The sequence below is a fragment of the Gracilinanus agilis genome, chromosome 1 (assembly GCF_016433145.1).
Source record: "Gracilinanus agilis isolate LMUSP501 chromosome 1, AgileGrace, whole genome shotgun sequence".
Classification (NCBI taxonomy): domain Eukaryota; kingdom Metazoa; phylum Chordata; class Mammalia; order Didelphimorphia; family Didelphidae; genus Gracilinanus; species Gracilinanus agilis.
In genome coordinates, this window is record NC_058130.1 from 626,587,159 (window position 1) to 626,606,856 (window position 19,698).

Genomic DNA, 19,698 nt, shown 5'->3' on the forward strand with positions numbered 1-19,698 from the left:
TGCCAGATTTTTTTGGGGGGGGGGAATTAAAAAGTTTTTAAAAGATTTTGCTTGTGAGTGATGAGGGTGGGGTGGGGGGCGGGGCCCTACTTTCTTTTACTTCATTTTTCAGAAGAGAAAAAAATCTTGTCCTGAAAGTAGAGAGTTATGATTTTCCATTCTACTGAAATGGACCTTTTTTAATGTAGTAATATATATTTACTGAACCTTAAGGATTGTCTGACTAATGATTTTAATAATGCAAGTAACAAAATATAATTGTGATTACTTGACTGATACATCTATATTAGCCATCAAAGTTGACCTTTAATGAAGATGTGTTCTTTATTCTATCAGTATTAGGGTATGATACAAAATTTTAAACTTCCTAAAATGCCTAACATTAACTGAAAGAGCATTGGTTTTATATTGATAAGTCAAATGTAGCCATTTCTCCCAAATAGAGAAAATATAGTTAACTCAGATACAAAATGGAAGATAATCCTCTTGTTTTTTAAAATTCATGTTTTTGATGCCCTTTGCTTTTACATCCCATTGATTTCAAATATGTACCCCTCTTCTTGCACTCAAGGAGCCATTATTTGTTACAGAGATTAAGAAAAAAGAGAGGAAAGGCAGAACAGCACAATCAGCCAACATATCAGTGGGTCAGAAAAGAATATGCAGTATCTTTCACCCATAGTTTCCTACATCTACGGTGAAGTTATTGAGTGCATTTTTTGATATCTTCTTGAACTACAGGCTTGGCAATTATAACTAACTTTAGGTTTCATCTTACTGTTCTTTCTATTTATATTGTTGTCATGTATACTGTTTTCCCGTTTCTGCTTTTTTCAGACTATGCCTATTACACTATTTATACCTGGTAAATTAATAGGATATTTGTAACCATTTGTATGTTTTAATAGTGAAACAGACTTTGTTTTTGTTGATTTTCTTTCTTTTGGTCCAAAGTCTGGTTTTTAGATTCACAAATATTTAGCAAGCATCACACGAATAATCAAATAGTATCCCAATGTTTTATAATATATGGCCACAAAACTGATTTAACAGTCAGCAATACCAAATATTAGGTTCTACTTAAAATTTGGAACAGATGTTCTGCATTGTGCTTTAATATAACCAGGTATAATTTGTGGTGAGTTAAAGCAAAATTTTGAATTAAAAATGGAAAGCTTAAAACTGTGAGCTACTCTCAGTATTTTGAATAGGAAAAAAAAAAGTATTTTGCAGAATTTTTATATACACTGACCAGGCATGGGGGAGAAACATTTTTGTAGGCAACCAGGATATGTTTAGAACTTTTTAGATTTGTTGGCATGATCAAGCAAATTATAACCTTAGGCTTAAAAAGTGCAGTGCAAGTTGTGTTTTCAGTCTTTATGTTAATAGTTGCAGAATTCTCATGAAGAAGATAATAACATTAAAACTGCACTCTTGTATCCTGTTAGAACTTCAAATCTAACAACTTCAACTAGAAAACAGCCTTAGGAACTTTTTCTATCAGTTTCTATTTTGAGAAATATGGTATATTTGAATCTTAGGTTTCTTCTATGCACTTAAAAGTTGAAAATATTAAATATTTCATGGCCAACACCTTTAAACTTTCCCAGTATTACTAAGAGAGTTCTAAGAATTTTGAGTATTATTGGTCTCAAACTAGAAATATTCCTTAAAAGAATTCAAATACTCATTCATACTCAGTCTAATTATTTTCCTTTTAATACACTTTTGGTTTTTTGACACTGTAAAATATCTATGAGTTCTTCCAACAACTTATTACTTACATCAAATGTTGCCACTTTCTTACTAGTAATATATGTAAACAGGAAAAAGTAATTTTCCTCATTATGCTTCCTACACATCTGGTAGAAGATAAGGATCATTTAAAAAGTAAATAAGTCTACTTGTATAAAGATAGATCATTATATTAATAAATGCTTTAATGTTATTTTTATATAAATGTAGAGGCGACTAGGTGGCACAGTGGAAAGAGGACTGGATCTAGAGTCAAGACCTAAGTTTAAATTTGGTTTCAGATACTTACCAGCTATTTGACAATTCTTATATATAATGAATAGTAAAGTATTTCAATATAATAGTGAATTATCACAGTATGACATAAAAATGTTAGCTGTACATGGAAGTATTCTGTACTGTAACATACAGCTTTCTATAGTTGAACATTCAGTTAACTTAAGGGAAATTTAGAAGGGAGTGTTGTTGAAGCTATAAGGCTTGGATAAAGCTGACCTTGGAGTCAGGATGACCTAGCTTTGGTACATAATGACTGTTTGACCTTGAGCAAGACACTTGTAACCTCTCAGTGTACCAGAGAATTCTGCCAGCCATCAGTTCTCAAATTCATGTTCTGTCTTTATAGTTTTAAAACTTATTGAGCTTTTTGTTTGTATGTTATATCTATTGATTGATATTTATCATGAGAAATTAAAATGGCTTCATATTAGAAGGAAAATAGTTTTGACCTTGAAGACTACCCCCTGAAAGAGTCTTTAAGAATTGACATGGATCTGTGGATCCCTAGACCACATTAGAGATGCTTATCAGCTCTACTTTTGTAGACATAATATTTATACCATTTCTTCACGATGATAAAATCTCAAGTTCAGACCTAAAGGGAAAAAATATTAGGCTGAAAGGAATACTAGATTTATATTGAGGGATTTCTAGTTATGGCTTCACAACTTAGTTGTGGAAAGGTCACTCAATTCCATAAACATTTATTAAATGCCTAGGTACTCAGTTAAGTGCTGTGTATGCAAAGATGGAAAAGTAACACATAATATCTACCCCTCAAGAAACTTAGAGTTCAGGAGCAAGGTGCCTCAAGATGGGTTGAGAGACAGGCCTAGAGATGAGAGGTCCTAGGTTGAAATTTAGCCACAGATACTTCCTAGCAGTGTGACCCTGAGCAAGTCACTTAACTTCCATTGCCTTACCCTTACTGACAGTCTAATAGAGGGAATAACACAAATAACAAACAAGGTGGAATTCAATAAGAAAAGATCAGGCCTGTAAGAGATCCATGGCAGCAAGAAAATTTGAGAGGGGGATGGTCATTTCATCTAGAGAAAATTTAGAGTTTTCATGGAGGAGACAGAAGCTAAATGTAGTCTTGAAGGAAGAGGATTTTTGTATGTAGGAGTCAAGGAGGGATTAATAGATTGGGGGACGGCCAATCAAAATGAGCAAAGAGGAGCAGCATGGAGGAAATCTGGATATTGAGGTCCTGAAATGTCAGGGTAAGGAATTTGTACTTTATCCTGTAAGTAATAGGAAGGTTTTTGTGCAGGGTTGTGACATGGTCACACCTATTCTCTAGGAAAATCATAGTCTACATATAAAGGATAGATTAGAGAAGGTAAGAACTGAAAGCTAGGATACTGGATGGGGATGTTAATATACTTCAAGTTAAGAGGAGGAAGGTTCAACTTTGAAAAGATCAGCAATGGAATACAAGAGATGTTATGCAGTGAGGTTGGCAAGACTTTAATGAATAAGAGATAAGGAATAGAGGGAAGAAAAGTAAAAAAAACTTCAATGTGTTTTGAGCCTTGTGTATATATAATATTATATTATATTATATATTTATTGTATAATAAATATAATACTGTAATCAAGAGAAACCAAGAACATTGAAAGAAGGTCAGATTTTGGTGGCTAGATTTCATGGGTTCAACTTTGAATATGTAAGCATTAGGTACAAGAGGGACATTTTAGTGGAAATTCCCAGCAGGTAATTGGAGGAGAAATAGTATTAGATGTATAGGTTTGGAAATCATCTCTTTCCAGGTGATACATTGAAACTATAGCAATGGATAATATGTACGGGAAAGAAACTATGAAGAGGAGAGGGGCTAGGGCAGACTTCAGAGTTTACTTAACTGTTTTGAAATTTAACTTCCTTATTCTTTTCCTCTGCAAAATCCCCCTTTTCTGAACTTCCCCATTTCTGTTCCAGTCACCCATATTCAGAACCTCAATGCCATTGTTGATTTCTTACTCTCTCCTTTACCCCACTTATCTAATCAGTTGACAAATGGAGATTTTGCCTTTGCAGCATCTCTCTTGTCCTAATCTTTTCACTCACATAGCCACCACTTTAGTTCAGTATCTCATTACCTCTTGCCTAATGCAGTAGTCTCTTTGCCTTTGCCTTATCTTTCCAGCCTATCCTCCACAGCTCCTAAAACAAAGGTCTAACTGTGTAATCTTTCACACTCTAGTCTGCTTTTTCCAGCTTTATCATTCTCTTTCACACACTATAGTGGAGCCAAATTTGCCTTCTTGCTGTTCTTCACAGGATACTCCCGTGTCTATGTCTTTGCATAGGTTATCTCCTTAGAATCATCCTCTAGAATCCCAAATTTCCTCCAAAACTCAACTTTGGCACCACCTTCTACATGAAGCCTTTCCTGATTTCCCCTTAGCTGCTGTGGTCAAATGTGGGCTTATTATCAGCTGCTAGTGCCTTCCTCCTAAAACATTACTTTTAGTATTTATTTTGTATATACTTATATATGTACATGTCATCTCAGTAAACTGTATAAGGTTCTTGATATCAGAAACTGCTTGTATTTTTGTATCCTTGGGGCTTAGCACATCATAGTGTTTAATGAATGCTTGTTGGTTGATATATAGATTCCTTTAACTTCAGTTTCATGTATGAATCTACAATTTGTAGTTCAGGAATCCCTTTCTAGATGTAAAAAGTGATCCCTTTGTACAGTGGCATCTACTAAAGACCAACATAAAAGATTCTGAGAAATTACTAGTTTTGAGTTGTGTGTTCAGCAGGGATTAGTTGCCTGCATTAGTAAATTAGCAGAGAGTAGAACAAATATTTGAAACTTCATCAGGTTTTATGCATTCCTAGGTAAAATTAACAAGTTATTTTGTTAAGTTATGTGAGTTTATAAATTATTTTAAAACAAAAAAAAATAAACTGAATTTCATAACAATCAAAAATGTATTGCCTCTAACACATCCTGATTGTGTCACCCCAGGAAAGTCACTTTACTGCTCAGAGCTCAATGCAACTCTTAAGATTATAAATTATAAGTGGAAGTTTACTTATAAGGGAGTTCCTTGTATCAGTGAAATTGCAGATCAAGTTCCTATCCTAGTTAATTTAACAGTGATAGGGGGCAGCTGGGTAGCTCAGTGGTATGAGAGCCAGGCCTAGAGATGGGAGGTCCTGGGTTCAAATCTGACCCCAGACACTTCCCAGCTGTGTGCCCTGGGCAAGTCACTTGAACCCCATTGCCTAGCCCTTACCACTCTTCAAAGTATTGGCTCCAAGACAGAAGCTAAGGGTTTAAAAAAAAAAAAGTGATAGAACAAATGCAGAAAAACCTGAGATCACAGAATATAAATGATGACATGAAGATTGAGCTAATTATACATTCTGTTCTTTTTTTCTTCTTAAAGAAACTATAACAACCCTGAAACTGAAGGGCAGATTTTGAATTCCTTAGTACAGTATTTTGGTGACAGTTTCAGCAGAAAAGTTAAAGCAATGCCATTAGTTGAAGAAACTTCTTTACCCGAAGACTCATCACTGACTTTGCCTGTGGTAATAGTCGGTAAGTTATTTCCATTTCATGTTTAAATATCACTGGCATTATCATTGCTACTTTGTAAAAAACCCCCAACTTGTTTAATCAAGATCCTCTTGCCGTGGTATTATATGAAATTTTAAACTAAAATTTTTAGATCAGTTTATTAGTCTAAAATACAGTTCTCTTAGCATATCTGTTGTTTATAAAATCACTAATTAAGTTGTTGGTAAGATTAGGTTGGCTTTTGTAATGTATTAGTTAAGGAATCATTATTTAAAAGGAAATACTGGTATTATTGTACTTTTCTCAAAAAAAAAAATTCATGCTAGGTATAAACCAATAAAGACATGGGGTGACTATATGACTTTTGGAGTATTACACAGTTAATGTAACCTTGAGCTAGTTTCCTCTTCAGTTAACCAAACGAGCCATGTGAACATCATACTATATACCTACCATATTTAATTATACTAAATATAGCAATTAGCAAATATCTATTAAGAATTTACCATATGCCAGGATCTAGAAATATAAATTCACTGTTTTACAGTTAAGGAAAATGAGGCAGACACAGCCAGGAGTATGGAGCTGGATTTGAAGTCAGTTCTTCACTAGCTAATCCTAAGTATTCTCAAGTTGTCATTAGCTATTTAAGATTTGTTTTCTCCTTAGATTAGAGGTTTAAAGCTTTAGAAAGAAGTTGCTTATGACGAAATATTTTTATTTTTAAACTTTTGTTTGTGCCTTCATGGTATCTTCAGGCTATTTGCCTGAATAACTGTACTATTTATATCTGCAGGGGTCAAATCCTGTTTCTGGTCAGATAATCATATCTTCATATTCTGAAAGTATTTCCATGTTTGCAGCTTGTGTTTCATTTCTTAAAAGTGGTGCTCAGGACAGTGTTACTCTTAACTTAAAATATTTTTAAACACCCCCTTGAAGGGTCAGGATTTGACCTCTAATATGACTTCCATTGTTTCTTTACAATGTGACAAACTATTGTTGTTTTTTTTTTAATAGGAAATGGACCCTCAGGCATTTGCCTTTCTTACATGTTGACAGGATACAGACCATATTTATCTCCAGAAGCTGTACATCCAAATCCAATTTTGCATAGCAAATTAGAAGAAGCAAGACATCTCTCCATTATTGATCAGGTATTATTTCCTAAGTATAATATTAATTTTTTTTTAAAACTGGAAGCGACATCATTCACATTCTAGTTTAGGATTATTTTATTAGTATAGTATTTCTTAAGTTGAAAATCCATTGTATATGGAATGGTATTGTAAGAGGGGAAACTATATATTTAAGGTATGGTCGCCAGAAATCATAAATTCAAATTAAAAATAGACCCAAGTCAGGATGACTTTTATGGAAGTTTATTTACAATTAGGAAGGTTGAACGTAGGGAAATTGAGAGAGAGAAACTCTGGCCCGGAAGAATTTAGAGGCCCCAGCAAAGGAGCACAGAAGTTAATTAAACAAGGCTTCTGGCCACAAGGCCTTTTACAATTAGATAGGCAAGAGAGGCCTCTCTAAGGCTGGAGCCTCCAGAAATGCCAAGAGACGAGAAAGGAAGTCAGCCTAACTTACCTACGTGACAGTTCAGAAGGAAGCCATCTGAGGTCTCACCAGAGATCCTTCAACACCAAGTTCAAAGCACCAACTGTCTCCACAGGAAGTTACCATCATATTTAAAAGATAGCATCTTTCATCACTTCCTGCATCCACCTTCAATTTCAAGTGGACAGATGGCAGCCTCAACACTGTTTTGGACTGCCCAAAGGGCAGTCCCTTATTTTTGATTTGTTACTTATTGTCACGTGTGGGTAACAGACCTTTCCCTCCCCACTTAATTCTAAGTTGGGTGGGGTGACATTATTTTTGATGGCTAGAGTCTAAGCAATGAATGAGGATGAGCTAATTCTATTTACACAGTATCACATTTTATACATTAACTCTATAAATTAAATGTTAGGTTTATCCAGGTCATTGTCTTGAACTGAGGAAAGGAAGTGAGTAGTGAGTGACCCTTTCATTTCACTTCTACTGTCTTTTTTTTTTTTTTTAAATTTATTTAGGATTTAGAATACTTATCTGAAGGTCTTGAAGGCCGATCATCTAATCCAGTTGCAATACTACTTGACACACTTCTTCATCCAGATGCTGACTTTGGGTATGATTATCCATCAGTTTTGCACTGGAAATTAGAACAGCATCATTATATTCCTCACTTGGTTCTTGGTAAAGGACCACCTGGTGGGGCTTGGCATGTAAGTAATATTTTACTTTATGTATGTCTTAATGTGTATTAATATTTAATTTTTGAATGTAATCTTCCTCTGGATAGACCTGCTTGCCTTTTTTTTAAAAAACCCTTATCTTCTGTCTTAGAATCAGTGCAAGGCAGAAGAGTTGTGAGGGCTAATGTAAGAGGGGAAACTAGATATTTAAGGTAAGGTCGCCAGAAATTGGATTAACTCGATTTCAAATTAAAATAGACCCAAGTCAGGATGACTTTTATGGAAGTTTATTTACAATTAGGAAGGTTGAACGTAGGGAAATTGAGAGAGAGAAACTCTGGCCCGGAAGAATTTAGAGGCCCCAGCAAAGGAGCACAGAAGTTAATTAAACAAGGCTTCTGGCCACAAGGCCTTTTACAATTAGATAGGCAAGAGAGGCCTCTCTAAGGCTAGAGCCTCCAGAAATGCCAAGAGACGAGAAAGGAAGTCAGCCTAACTTACCTACGTGACAGTTCAGAAGGAAGCCATCTGAGGTCTCAGCAGAGATCCTTCAACACCAAGTTCAAAGCACCCACTACCCTACAGGAAGTTACCATCATATTTTATCACTTTCTGCATCCACCTTCAATTTCAAGTGGACAAATGGCAGCCTCAACACTGTTTTGGACTGCCCAAAGGGCTTGTTTTTGATTTGTTACTTATTGTCACGTGTGGGTAACTGATCTTCACCTCCCCACTTAATTCTAAGTGAGGTGACATTATTTTTGATGGCTAGAGTCTAACAATGAATGAGGATGAGCTAATTCCATTTACACACTAAGAAATGGGGGTTAAGTGAATTGCCCAGGGTCACATAGCTAGGAAGTGTCTGAAGCCAAATTTGATCTCAGGATCTATTGTCTCTGGGCCTGGCTCTCAATTCATTGAGCCACCTCATGGCCCCCATCCTGCTTGACTTTTAAAATTCAAACCAGAATCTCAGAATTGGAAGAAATCTCAGTGACTATCTATTTTATCCCATGTCTGAATAGGCATCTCCTCTACAATGTCCCAGATAAGAAGTCATCCGGTCTTTATGCTTGAAGGCCTCCATTGTAGGACTTCTGAATTAGCGGGATCCATTTTTGGTCATCTCCTACTGTTAAGCAGTTTTTCTTTATAATGAGCCTACATTGCTCCTAATTCTGTATTCTGGGGCCAAACAAAATGAATGTAGTTCTTCTTCCACATGAAAACCTTTCAGGTGCATAAAGACAAGAAATCCTCCTGAGACTTCTTTTGGAAAAACATCCCTATTTCTTTCAGCTGATTCTCAAATGGCATGGTCTCCATTCCTTCACTATCCTGGTCACCCTCTTTAGGATACTTTCTGGCTTATTAGGGTCCTTCCTAAAATGTGCCTAGACATTTTCAGTGAACAACAATTTTAATTACAACAAAGAAGTCTATTTTTAGAAATATACAAGATACCTTGCCCCTCTTTTATCTCTGTTTTTTCAGACATTTTGCACTTTTTATTCATTTTGGCATCTGGAATGTGATAAACTCTTGCTCAAACATTGAAGTACTAGAGTCAAGATACAGCCATCTTAAAAGGAGAAGAAAACCTTAAATTTTAGGTATTTACAAGACATTTATGTAGTCTTAGATAATTTGACTACTTTTTGTTTTAAATGCTATACAGTTAAGTCCCAGTTTATAAATGCCTATACCTATAAGTGGCTACCATTATAAACCCTTCACTAGTACTGACACAGTCCTAATAGAATAACACTTAACATTTAGCAATTGAATAACCTCAGATGATAATGGATATTGACCTAATTAATTTTAGTCATGTTGAATTCTAATTTGATTACTAATACACTCAGATATATTCAGTCTGGTCAGTAATGTGAGAATTAAATAGATAATGTTTCAGGAGTTGTTTCATAGTAAAATATTAAAATTTAGATTGTTCTATTTTGGATTTTGTGGAAAATCAGATAAATTGTATAATGTAGGACATATCAAAATTAGAATAATTTTTCCCCTGTTTTTACAAGTAAGAAGAATCTAATTTAAAATCTATAGATTTTTCAAGGGCTTAATGAATTAAAGGGCCTCATTTAATAATATCTTCTGTGGAAGCATTATAGGATATTATGCCTGTTATTGCCTGTGGAGCACTTTAGTTCTTATAAAAATACAATATATAAATACAATTAAATGCCACAAGTTTTAAATTAAATTATGCTATATCTATTTTAGTAATATAGATTTTTGTATATATATCATTGTTTCTGAGAAGCCGATGCTTTTGCCCAAGCTGGCCTGGGTTCAGGTGCTATCTTTGACATATACTAGCTATGTGACCATAGGCAAGTCACTTAATAATAAGTCAAGTCAGTAAGCATTTTAAGCATCTGCCATGTTCCCAGTACTTTACTAATTATGGCAATATTTAAAAAAAAAGGCAAACGTTCCATATTCTCAGGGATTCACCCCCTAGAAGGGGAATAAAAACATGCAAATAAACTGTACAAATAAGATATGTACAGGATATTTGGAGATAATCTTAGAGGGAAATGCTTCTTGCAGAAGGTGGCATTTTAGCTGGGATCTGAAGGAATCCATGAGAAGGAGATGAGGAGGGAGAGAATTCCAGGCATTGAGGACAGCCAGTGAAACTGAACAGAGTCGGGAGATGAAGTATCTTATACAAGGAGTACAAGTGGCAAGGAGGTCAGTGTCACTGGATCATAGAGTATGTAGAAGGGAGTAAAACATGAGAAGACTAGAAATGTAAAAGGAGTCAGATAATGAAGTGTGCTAAAAACAGACAAGATTTTATATGTGATCCTGGAAATAACAAAGAGCTGCTAGAGTTTGCTTAATAGGAGGGTGACTTGGTCAGACCTGTGCTTTAGTAAGATCAGTTTGACAGCTAAATGGAGGATGGATGGAGGTGGAGATGGAAGCAGAAAGACCAACTAGAAAGCTATTGTAGTAGTCCAAGAGTGATGTAATGAAGGCTTGTACCAGATTGCAATGTCAGAGAAGAGAAGAGGCCAAATATGAGAAATGTTCATGGAGAATTCAAAAGACTTTGCATTCGATTGGATTGGAGTGGGAGGTGAAGGGTGAGAAATAATGAGATGCTGAGGATAACACCTAAATTGGAAGCTTTAAGGGATTGGGAAGAGGGTAGTACTCTCAATAATAATAGAAAAGTTAGAAAAAAAGAAGGATTTAGGGGGAAAGATGAATTCAGTTATGTATGTGGTATGTTTAAGTAATGTCTGCACTATATTCAGTTCATAATTTCTGTAGGCACGTGGAGATGTGAGACTGAAGATCAGAAAAGAGATTAGGACTCAATAAAGAGATCTAAAGGTCATTTGCATAAAAATGATAGTCATATCCATGGAAACTTATGAAGTCAAGTGAAATAGAGAAGAAGGTCAGGACAGAGCCATGGGGTGAGGGGGTTCTCATAGTTAAATGAGTGTGATCTAGATGAAATTCTAACAAAGAGACCAAGAAGTAATAAAAAGTTTTAAAAAAAAAAAAAAGAATCAAGAGCAAGCAATGTCATGAAGAGAGGAAAGTATCAAGGGAAAGAGAGTGATCAGTATTCAAAGGCTGCAAAGAAGTCAAGAAGGATGAGAATTGAAAAATTAGACTTGGCAATTAAGAGAACATTAGTTACCTCTTAATGCCCTCCAGATAACTCTCTAAGATTGTAAGTTATAATGACTTATTATTCTTTATTTGTGCAAGGAGTTCACACTCTCAAGTTTCCTTTCACTGATGAAATCATACATCCAAACCCAGAAAAAATAGCATTCTTGAAGAATAATGTGTATGCTTAGTTTCTTTATATTATCATATAGTATTTTATATGCATCACTGTAGGTTTGTATTTAAATTAATCCTTTTACAAACTGAAAAACTTCTCAAATAATCAGATAATATCAAATAGTCAAGTAATATTGATTTTATAAAATCAGACTTTTATATATTGGGCTTTCTTAAAGGGAAGACGTGCCTTATATATAGCTCTTCAAAGTGAAATATTTATCAAAATTGTTTGAGAACTTGTACTTTTCGTTATCATACTGTTGTCCTTCTGGCCCTAAAATTTCTAATGTTTTACTGTGGAGGCAATGATTGATCAAATATTAGATTTTATATGCAAATTAATATTACACTTCAAATCAAGGGTAAAAAAGTATGGATATGCTTTAATTTTCCTAAACAAACTCATCAGTCAATGGTGGAATTTAGTTTGTAACCCAAACTCTTGACTTTGAAGCAACTACATTATACATTAGAGTAGGCTATCAAACATTGCATAAAGGCTGACTCCAGGCTATGAAAGGCTCTATTCATTCTGTGAAATGCTTAAAAAATTATAGCAGTTCTCTATCTAGCAAGTCCGGTGCTCCAGCCTCTTGGTTCTGGTTTCAGTTCTAGATGTAGAAGATTATACCAAAGCAGGATCTATGACTACTACATTCATATACCCTTCCTCCAGTGTTTTTCAGACAGCCATGAATGATACTTCATCATTTGAGCTCCCACTGCTCAGTTGTTTGGGGAACCATGGTGGAATGAGTTGAGAGGCAAGAAGCCAGAGTTCTCAGTTTGCCAAGTGGAGCTAATGGCTTTACAGACAGCACAGAAATGATGGGCATGGTGTCTTTGTTTTTAGACTGATTCTGAGTTAAGTAAGGCAGGATAGATACAAGGATGTGGAATTGTGAAGGACTCAGTATTACTCCTTTCCTTTCTGCTTCTATCTGTGGACCATCATCATCATTATTATTTTAACCCTTAACTTAAGGCTTAGGATCAATACTGTGTATTGGTTCCACGGCAGAAGAGTGGTAAGGGTTGGGCAGTGGGAGTTAAGTGCCTTGCCCAGCTTGCTCACACATCTAGGAAGTATGTGAGGCCAGATTTTAACCTAGGAGCTCCCATTTCTAGACCTGGCTGTCAATCCACTGAGCCACCTACCTACCCCCCAGGACCATCATTTTTTTATTTATAGAATCATGGTCTATTTCTTTACTCCTGTGAGGGATGTTGTCTGCAAATTAGCCCAGCCTTTGGAATGAATATTGTATGATGACTAACAGTTTTCGGATAACTTGATAGTAAGATGAATTTAGGACACCTGGGATATTAGACAATAAACATCCTCTCGATTTAAAAGAAAAAAAATAATTTTCTTCTCTTCTAAACTGAATATTTGAATTATTTATTGATTAGGAACAGCTTATAATAAAAACTAAAAAGTTATCTGGAGTATTTAACTTTACAATTATGGAATTTTTTTAAAAATTGTATGAGTTAGGGAAATGTATAGGTCCTTTGATATGGTGCTGAGCATATAAAAGTTTATTAGGAAAATTAGGCATTTTACATAGATATTGGAATATCTAGTCTAGCCATTTTAAATTTATAGAATCAGTTAAAGGAGTTTAGTCAGTTTAAAGTTTGAGGGAAATCTAGGCAGTTGTTCAAATGTATGATGCCTTTGACTTTTTTTTTTTTTTTCCAAATAGCATATGGAAGGTTCTATGTTGACAATCAGCTTTGGAAACTGGATGGAGTTGCCTGGACTTAAATTTAAGGATTGGGTGGCTACCAAACGAAGGTAAGGATTATTGTAAGGTTGCTAAATACTTCATGGTGTCTTGTATCTAGAGACATTTGCTGAGATCATATTGTCTAAGCCATATCATTTGATACATGAAGAAATGGAGACTGAAAGCTGTTAAGTGACTTGCCAAGGTCATACAACCATGCCTTTGTTTAGAGTTTTCTCCATGTGGAATGCTTTTTCTCCCTTTTCCAATCTATGCCTTTCCTTCAAGGATACCATTTTCTTCAAAACACTTTCTATAAGTTCTAAACTAACAATACTTTGAACATACTCTGAGTACTTCATCATATACTTTTAAGTACTTAAGATGATCTCTTGTAAGTACTTCCTCCACTGATGCAGATCATAAAATACTTATCCTGTGCTACTCCTTTTTCATATCTTCCCATAAATCTTTAGGGAGGTTTGGGAAGGAGGGTAGAAGAAGGTGAGGTGAAGCTCCATCTAGATCTCTTCCTGTTTCATACATATGAGAGTCTGTTATCCCTTATTCTCATTACATTCCTAAATGACTTCCTTTTCTGGTTACATGAGAGTAAGAATAACAACTAGTATTTGCTCTTTAAGGTTTGCAGAGCACTTTACAAATATTATCTTCTTTGAACTTCATAACAACTCTGAGAGGTAGGTACTATTTTATAGTGGAGAAAACTGAGACAGACAGAAGTTAGGTGACTTGCCTGGGTCACATAGCTAGTAAGTGTCTCAGACTAGATTTGAACTCAGGTCTTTATTAACCCAGGACAGGGGCTCTATCCACTGTGCCACCAATTGTCTCTTGATATCTTTTATTCTATATCTTGCATAGTTCATCACTAGTCTTAGTCTTTTGATGCCCACCATCTTGCCATTGTGTTTTGGGTGAACCTCATTTTTGATTCATTGGAGAATTTGGTACTCTGTGTTTTGTAAGCATATTATATCAGGAAAAATAAAATATTTAAAAGATGAAGTTTTAACTTTAGGGAGAAACCTGGAACTTTTAAAAGTGTGACCCAATTTTTGCTCTCTTCCTCCTAAACAAACAGGCTAAATTTGCTACTTATCTACAGTTGTCAGACCAGCATATATAAACTAATGGGCAATTCTCTGGTCTCTCCATCCATCTGCATATCGTATTCTAGATAATAGGAATTATTTAACCATTAAGTGTTTTCTGGGTAGACAGAGCAAACTATTGAGACTTTTTGGATTTCATTTACAAAACTCTATAAATGTTTTTTAAGTCTTGATGCAGTCATTGTCATTAGCAAATGAAAACTATGGCATTAATTCATATAGGTTGATTTCTATTGCATGATATGAAAATTTGAGCAACATAGTGAAATGATACAAAGGATTATGTGTTTCTTTGTTGGCTGTTGATCTATCTTTTTCCTATCAGTTTTTTTTTGTTTACTCTGCTTTTTATTCTCTTCCTAAAACTTTGCATTTTCCAGTTATCTAGCTACTTATTAATTCTTATCCCTTCCTTTACCCTAACTACCTTCATCTTCTGTCCACTTGGACTATTGTATTTGTATATCTGGCTGTGAAAGTATGGTTGTATCTCTGGGTAAGAAGGAAGTGTGTAAATAGTTTATGACTGAGAAGTGTAGAACAGGAATGTGATCTGAGAAAAGAAGCAGATATAATTGACTAAATGAGAATGTTGGCAGACTATTCAGGACAGATGACAGTGAGCCTTTAACTGAGTTAAAATACCTACATCAGAAATATGAAAGAAGAAACTGAAAGGATAAAATTTCAGTTTAAAATAATGAAATGCTAAAATAAATATGATCAGAGAAGAAAAATAGGAAAACACTAAAACCTTTTAGAGGCAGTGAATGTTAGGGTGTATATGAATTCATTATGCATAGGAAACACTGTCATTTGAGATTAAAAACATAAAAACGGTACACTCTAAAGCAGAAAGTTGATCAACTGATATTTATGTCTACAAAAATGTTTCCTGAACTGTCATCACATTAGCAGATTTAGTAGAATAATTCAAGTTAAATCTTTGTCCAATTGGAAAAAATATTTGAGTGCTTAGTATTTAGAAACATTGTGCTAGATGCAAATATGAACAGAATTTAATTCCCATCTTCATGAGGTTTATTTCACCTTGAATTTAAGAATTTTGTATTAAGAATTTGTCAAAAGTACAAAAGAATTTATAGTATTACAAGCTCAAAAATACTGTCCTTATGAGAATCCAGAAATTCACTATGAAAGTAGCTTTAAGTCAGTGAAATTGTATAGTATGTCGATTTTCCTCTTTGGCTGATACATAAGAATAAAGAGCTTTTATTTGAATTTTAGAAATGTTCATCCTCCAATTTTAGATCTGAAGCAATTTAAAGAAATTAATATTGCCTGGATAGCAATTAAATTCTTAAGGTTTTTACTTCATTATTTGAATTTTAAATCCCAATATGGGGTTTCCAAATTTAAGATATTTTAGAAATAATTTTTCCTACTTACAGAATATATTAGACTGTCATAAAACCATTTTAAGGTAACTTAATTGTTTTTTACTGTAATTGGGTTATAGTGTGTAAAAAATGAAAAGTTATTTAACATAGTAAAAAGAACACTGTTGATACTTGAGTTTGAATCCTACATTTGACACTGGCATGCAAGACATTTTTGACCTTTAGTTTCCTCGCCTGTAAATTGGAACAATATATATAATACCCATTTCACAGGGTAGATGTGAGGATCAAGTTAAATATTTAATGAAAAGGGCTTCACACAAAACTTTAAAATGCCATGAAAATGTCAGATTATTATTACAAATTAGAGATTTTATGAAAACGAAACATTTCTTTTACTTTAAATGTTTGTAGTAAATAAAACGGTGTACTTTATTGAAGCACTTTGCTAAAACTTTATGAATGAAATTTCAGGGAAAATTGTTATATTTTGGATAGCAACAAGATTTCATTGGATTTACATTGCATTTCAATGTAAATAATATAAAAAATTTACATTAAATAATTTCAATTTTATAAAATAGCTAAAGAATTAACTCTATAGTTCATGTGTTAAATAATGAAATTCTAAGTTAAATAGCATTTCAACAGACAGTAATTCATAGTAATATTTTGGAGCCCTAACTCACATTCAGTTCATCTTTAGTAATGACCAAGTTGGAAAATTTGCTAAGTTTTTTGGCTTTTGGAATATAAAGAACTTTTAGTCATGTTTTATTTCTTTCATCAACTACCTTATTTGACATGAGTTAACAAGAAGATTCTGTATTCTTAGTAGAGGAGTTATGTGTAACTTTTTAAAGGAATTTGATGTATCAGGCAGCTAAGAGTTGGAAAGAGCTTCTGAAGTAATCCAGTCTAAGATTGTGTGATTTCATTATTTTTGAGGAGTTAGTAGTCATTAAAAAAGGAGGGGCAATTGTTTGTTTTGTTTTGCCATAATACTAGGGATTACAGTTGTCTGAAGGACTTTTCTTCTTGAGTTTTTTTTAAACATATTATAATGCTAGAATAATATATGAAAAATATTTGCCTAATTCAAGAATAATTGAAAATTTGTTAATAGAGCCATACAGAAGCAGCATGGTTAGAAACTATTGAATAGAGAGGTTCTTTATAGTAACTACAGCATTGATTTTTTTTTCCCCTCCACATAAAGGAACATAAAGAGTGACCGAGTTACACCAGAGGAGATAGCTCGCTACTACAAGCACTATGTGAAAGTAATGGGTCTTCAGAAGAATTTCCGAGAAAATACATTTATAACCTCTATATCAAGACTTTACAGAGATCAAGAGGATGATGACCAGGACAATGATGATATTTCAACACCACAATTACAAATGGAAAAAGCAAAATTTATCAAGAGAAACTGGGAGATTAGAGGCTATCAGAGAATAGCTGATGGCTCTCATGTCCCTTTTTGTCTCTTTGCTGAGAATGTAGCTCTAGCAACTGGAACTCTGGATTCTCCTACTTATCTGAAAGTTGAAGGGGAAGATTTCCCCTTTGTGTTTCATTCAATGCCAGAGTTTGGAGCTGCCATTAGCAAAGGAAAGTTACACGGCAAAGTGGACCCAGTTTTAATTGTAGGTTCTGGACTTACTGCAGCTGATGCTGTGCTGTGTGCTTACAACAATAATATTCCTGTAATCCATGTGTTCCGGAAACGGGTAACTGATCCAAGTTTAATTTTCAAACAACTTCCCAAAAAGCTTTATCCTGAATATCATAAAGTCTATCATATGATGTGTACTCAGTCATATTCTATAGACTCTAAACTTCCATCAGCTTATACCAGTTTTCCTGAGCACCATGTGCTTTCATTTAAGATGGACATGAAATGTGTTCTTCAGAGTGTCTCTGGATTGAAGAAGATCTTCAAGTTATCTGCAGCAGTGGTATTAATAGGCTCCTATCCTAATCTGTCCTTTTTGAAGGAACAAGGATATGACTTAGGTCATAATTCAAACCAGCCAATTACATGTAAAGGTAATCCTGTGGAAATTGATCCATACACATATGAGTGTACTAAAGAAGCTAACCTTTTTGCCTTGGGGCCTTTGGTTGGAGATAATTTTGTAAGATTTTTAAAGGGTGGGGCACTGGGTGTTACTCGATGTCTAGTTACCAGACAGAAGAGGAAACAGCATTTAATTGTTGAAAGAGGAGGTGGTGATGGTGTAGCCTAAAGTTACTGTGTTTACAAATAATAATTCATAACTAATTCATATGGACAGCTTGCCGTCAGCATTTTTAATAGTGATAATTTGTGGTCTGATTTTGCTGGGCCTGTATTGCTTAACAGGAGGTACACAACTATACTCATCATTTTGAAATGTTGTGAGAACTTCATTTTCTTGTTTTAAAACTACCTTGTACTGCCAGGTGTAATTTTCAAAGAAATGAAAAACACTGTCAGTTTGTCTGGCCAGCTTTAAAAGGCCTTTATTTTAACTGAAGCACTGTTACATTATTTTAACAAGACTTGATTTCAGTTATTTTTCTTCCATTTCTTATGTTTAATTTTCAAACTTTTATTGCCTTGAAATTATAAAATCAGATGATTAAGCTAAGAAATTGACTTTAATATAATTTTAGGTCTCAAAGAGAATGTTATGTGGGGAAACACTTCCTAAAAAAGATTTTATTTATTTTGCTACATAATCAGTTTTGTAAATTTTATTTGTTACTTAGATTAAGATGGTCTATAAACAAAAGAAGATTCTTTGTTAAATTCAATACAGACTTCTTAATCTTAGATTCTAATAATAATTTGACGGTCCATTATTGTTGGGGTACATCTGCAAACTTGGCCATTTTAAGACAAATTAATAAAGTATTTTGTGGAGGTTTGTTCTTTACTAAACTTCTATAAAGCTTTCCAGTAATACTTTGATTTGAAGTACAACAATAAATTGCTTATAAAAGTGCTCTTACTACTGTGTGAAGAGTTAATAATTTTAGTAGCTTACATTTATACAATATACTTTTTTGGCATTTTATGCAAAGTGCTATGTGTACGTTATTTCATTTGAGCCTTACAACACTACTGTGAAATAGTTCATATTACATCCATTTTAAAGATGAGTATGCTGAGGTTTTGAAGTTGTGACTTGTTTACAGTGTCAGTAGTAAGCTTTAGACAGAATTTCCTGACTTGAAGTTCAGTGTACTTCCTGCAGTATGATTTTTGCCTCATTGAAACAGTGAGTGAATTATACTAGGAGAAACAGCTTGCAACAGAAATACTTTCTGAAAACAAGCCTGTATGCTAGAGTATTTATTAATAGTCTCACTTAAAATTATTTTTGGCCTTTGGTCTGCCAAAGATATTCAAGAAATTAGAATTGCTAGGTGAAAAATTAAGTCTTCCATTTCCAAGGTTACTATAGAATACCCAGTTCTTCATTTTTTCATTGGAGTTCTTTTAAAACATAAAATTTCTAATCATTTAAATTTGTTGTCTGGCCTTAATGTTTTCACTGATGTGTAATAATTAGGAATGTCATCATTACAAAAAATAGAATCAGAATTTAGAATTGTGAAAGGATTTAGAGGCATTCTAGATTTGCCAGAACAAAAGTCCCCTTTTGGGCCTTCCAAGTGATAATGTAGCCAACACTGCTTGAAGAACTCTAGTTCTGTATCCCTTAAGCAGCCTAATCAACTTTTGGACAACTTCACCTGTTAAGAAAGTTTTCCTTCCAATCCAGTAAATAAAATTTTTAATT

At 34.2% G+C, this 19,698-nt stretch overlaps 1 protein-coding gene across 1 annotated transcript in view; it reads left to right on the plus strand.

Moving 5' to 3' along the window:
• OSGIN2 (oxidative stress induced growth inhibitor family member 2) overlaps positions 1 to 18,903 on the plus strand; it is a 20,665-nt gene extending 1,762 nt beyond the window's left edge. The window contains exons 2-6 of the mRNA XM_044658180.1: positions 5,452 to 5,606; positions 6,606 to 6,742; positions 7,670 to 7,861; positions 13,384 to 13,475; positions 17,124 to 18,903. Coding sequence (XP_044514115.1) covers positions 5,452 to 5,606; positions 6,606 to 6,742; positions 7,670 to 7,861; positions 13,384 to 13,475; positions 17,124 to 18,156 — 1,609 coding nt within the window. The 3' untranslated portion in view covers positions 18,157 to 18,903. The remainder of the gene's footprint in view (positions 1 to 5,451; positions 5,607 to 6,605; positions 6,743 to 7,669; positions 7,862 to 13,383; positions 13,476 to 17,123) is intronic.
• The last annotated feature ends 795 nt before the right edge of the window (positions 18,904 to 19,698 follow it).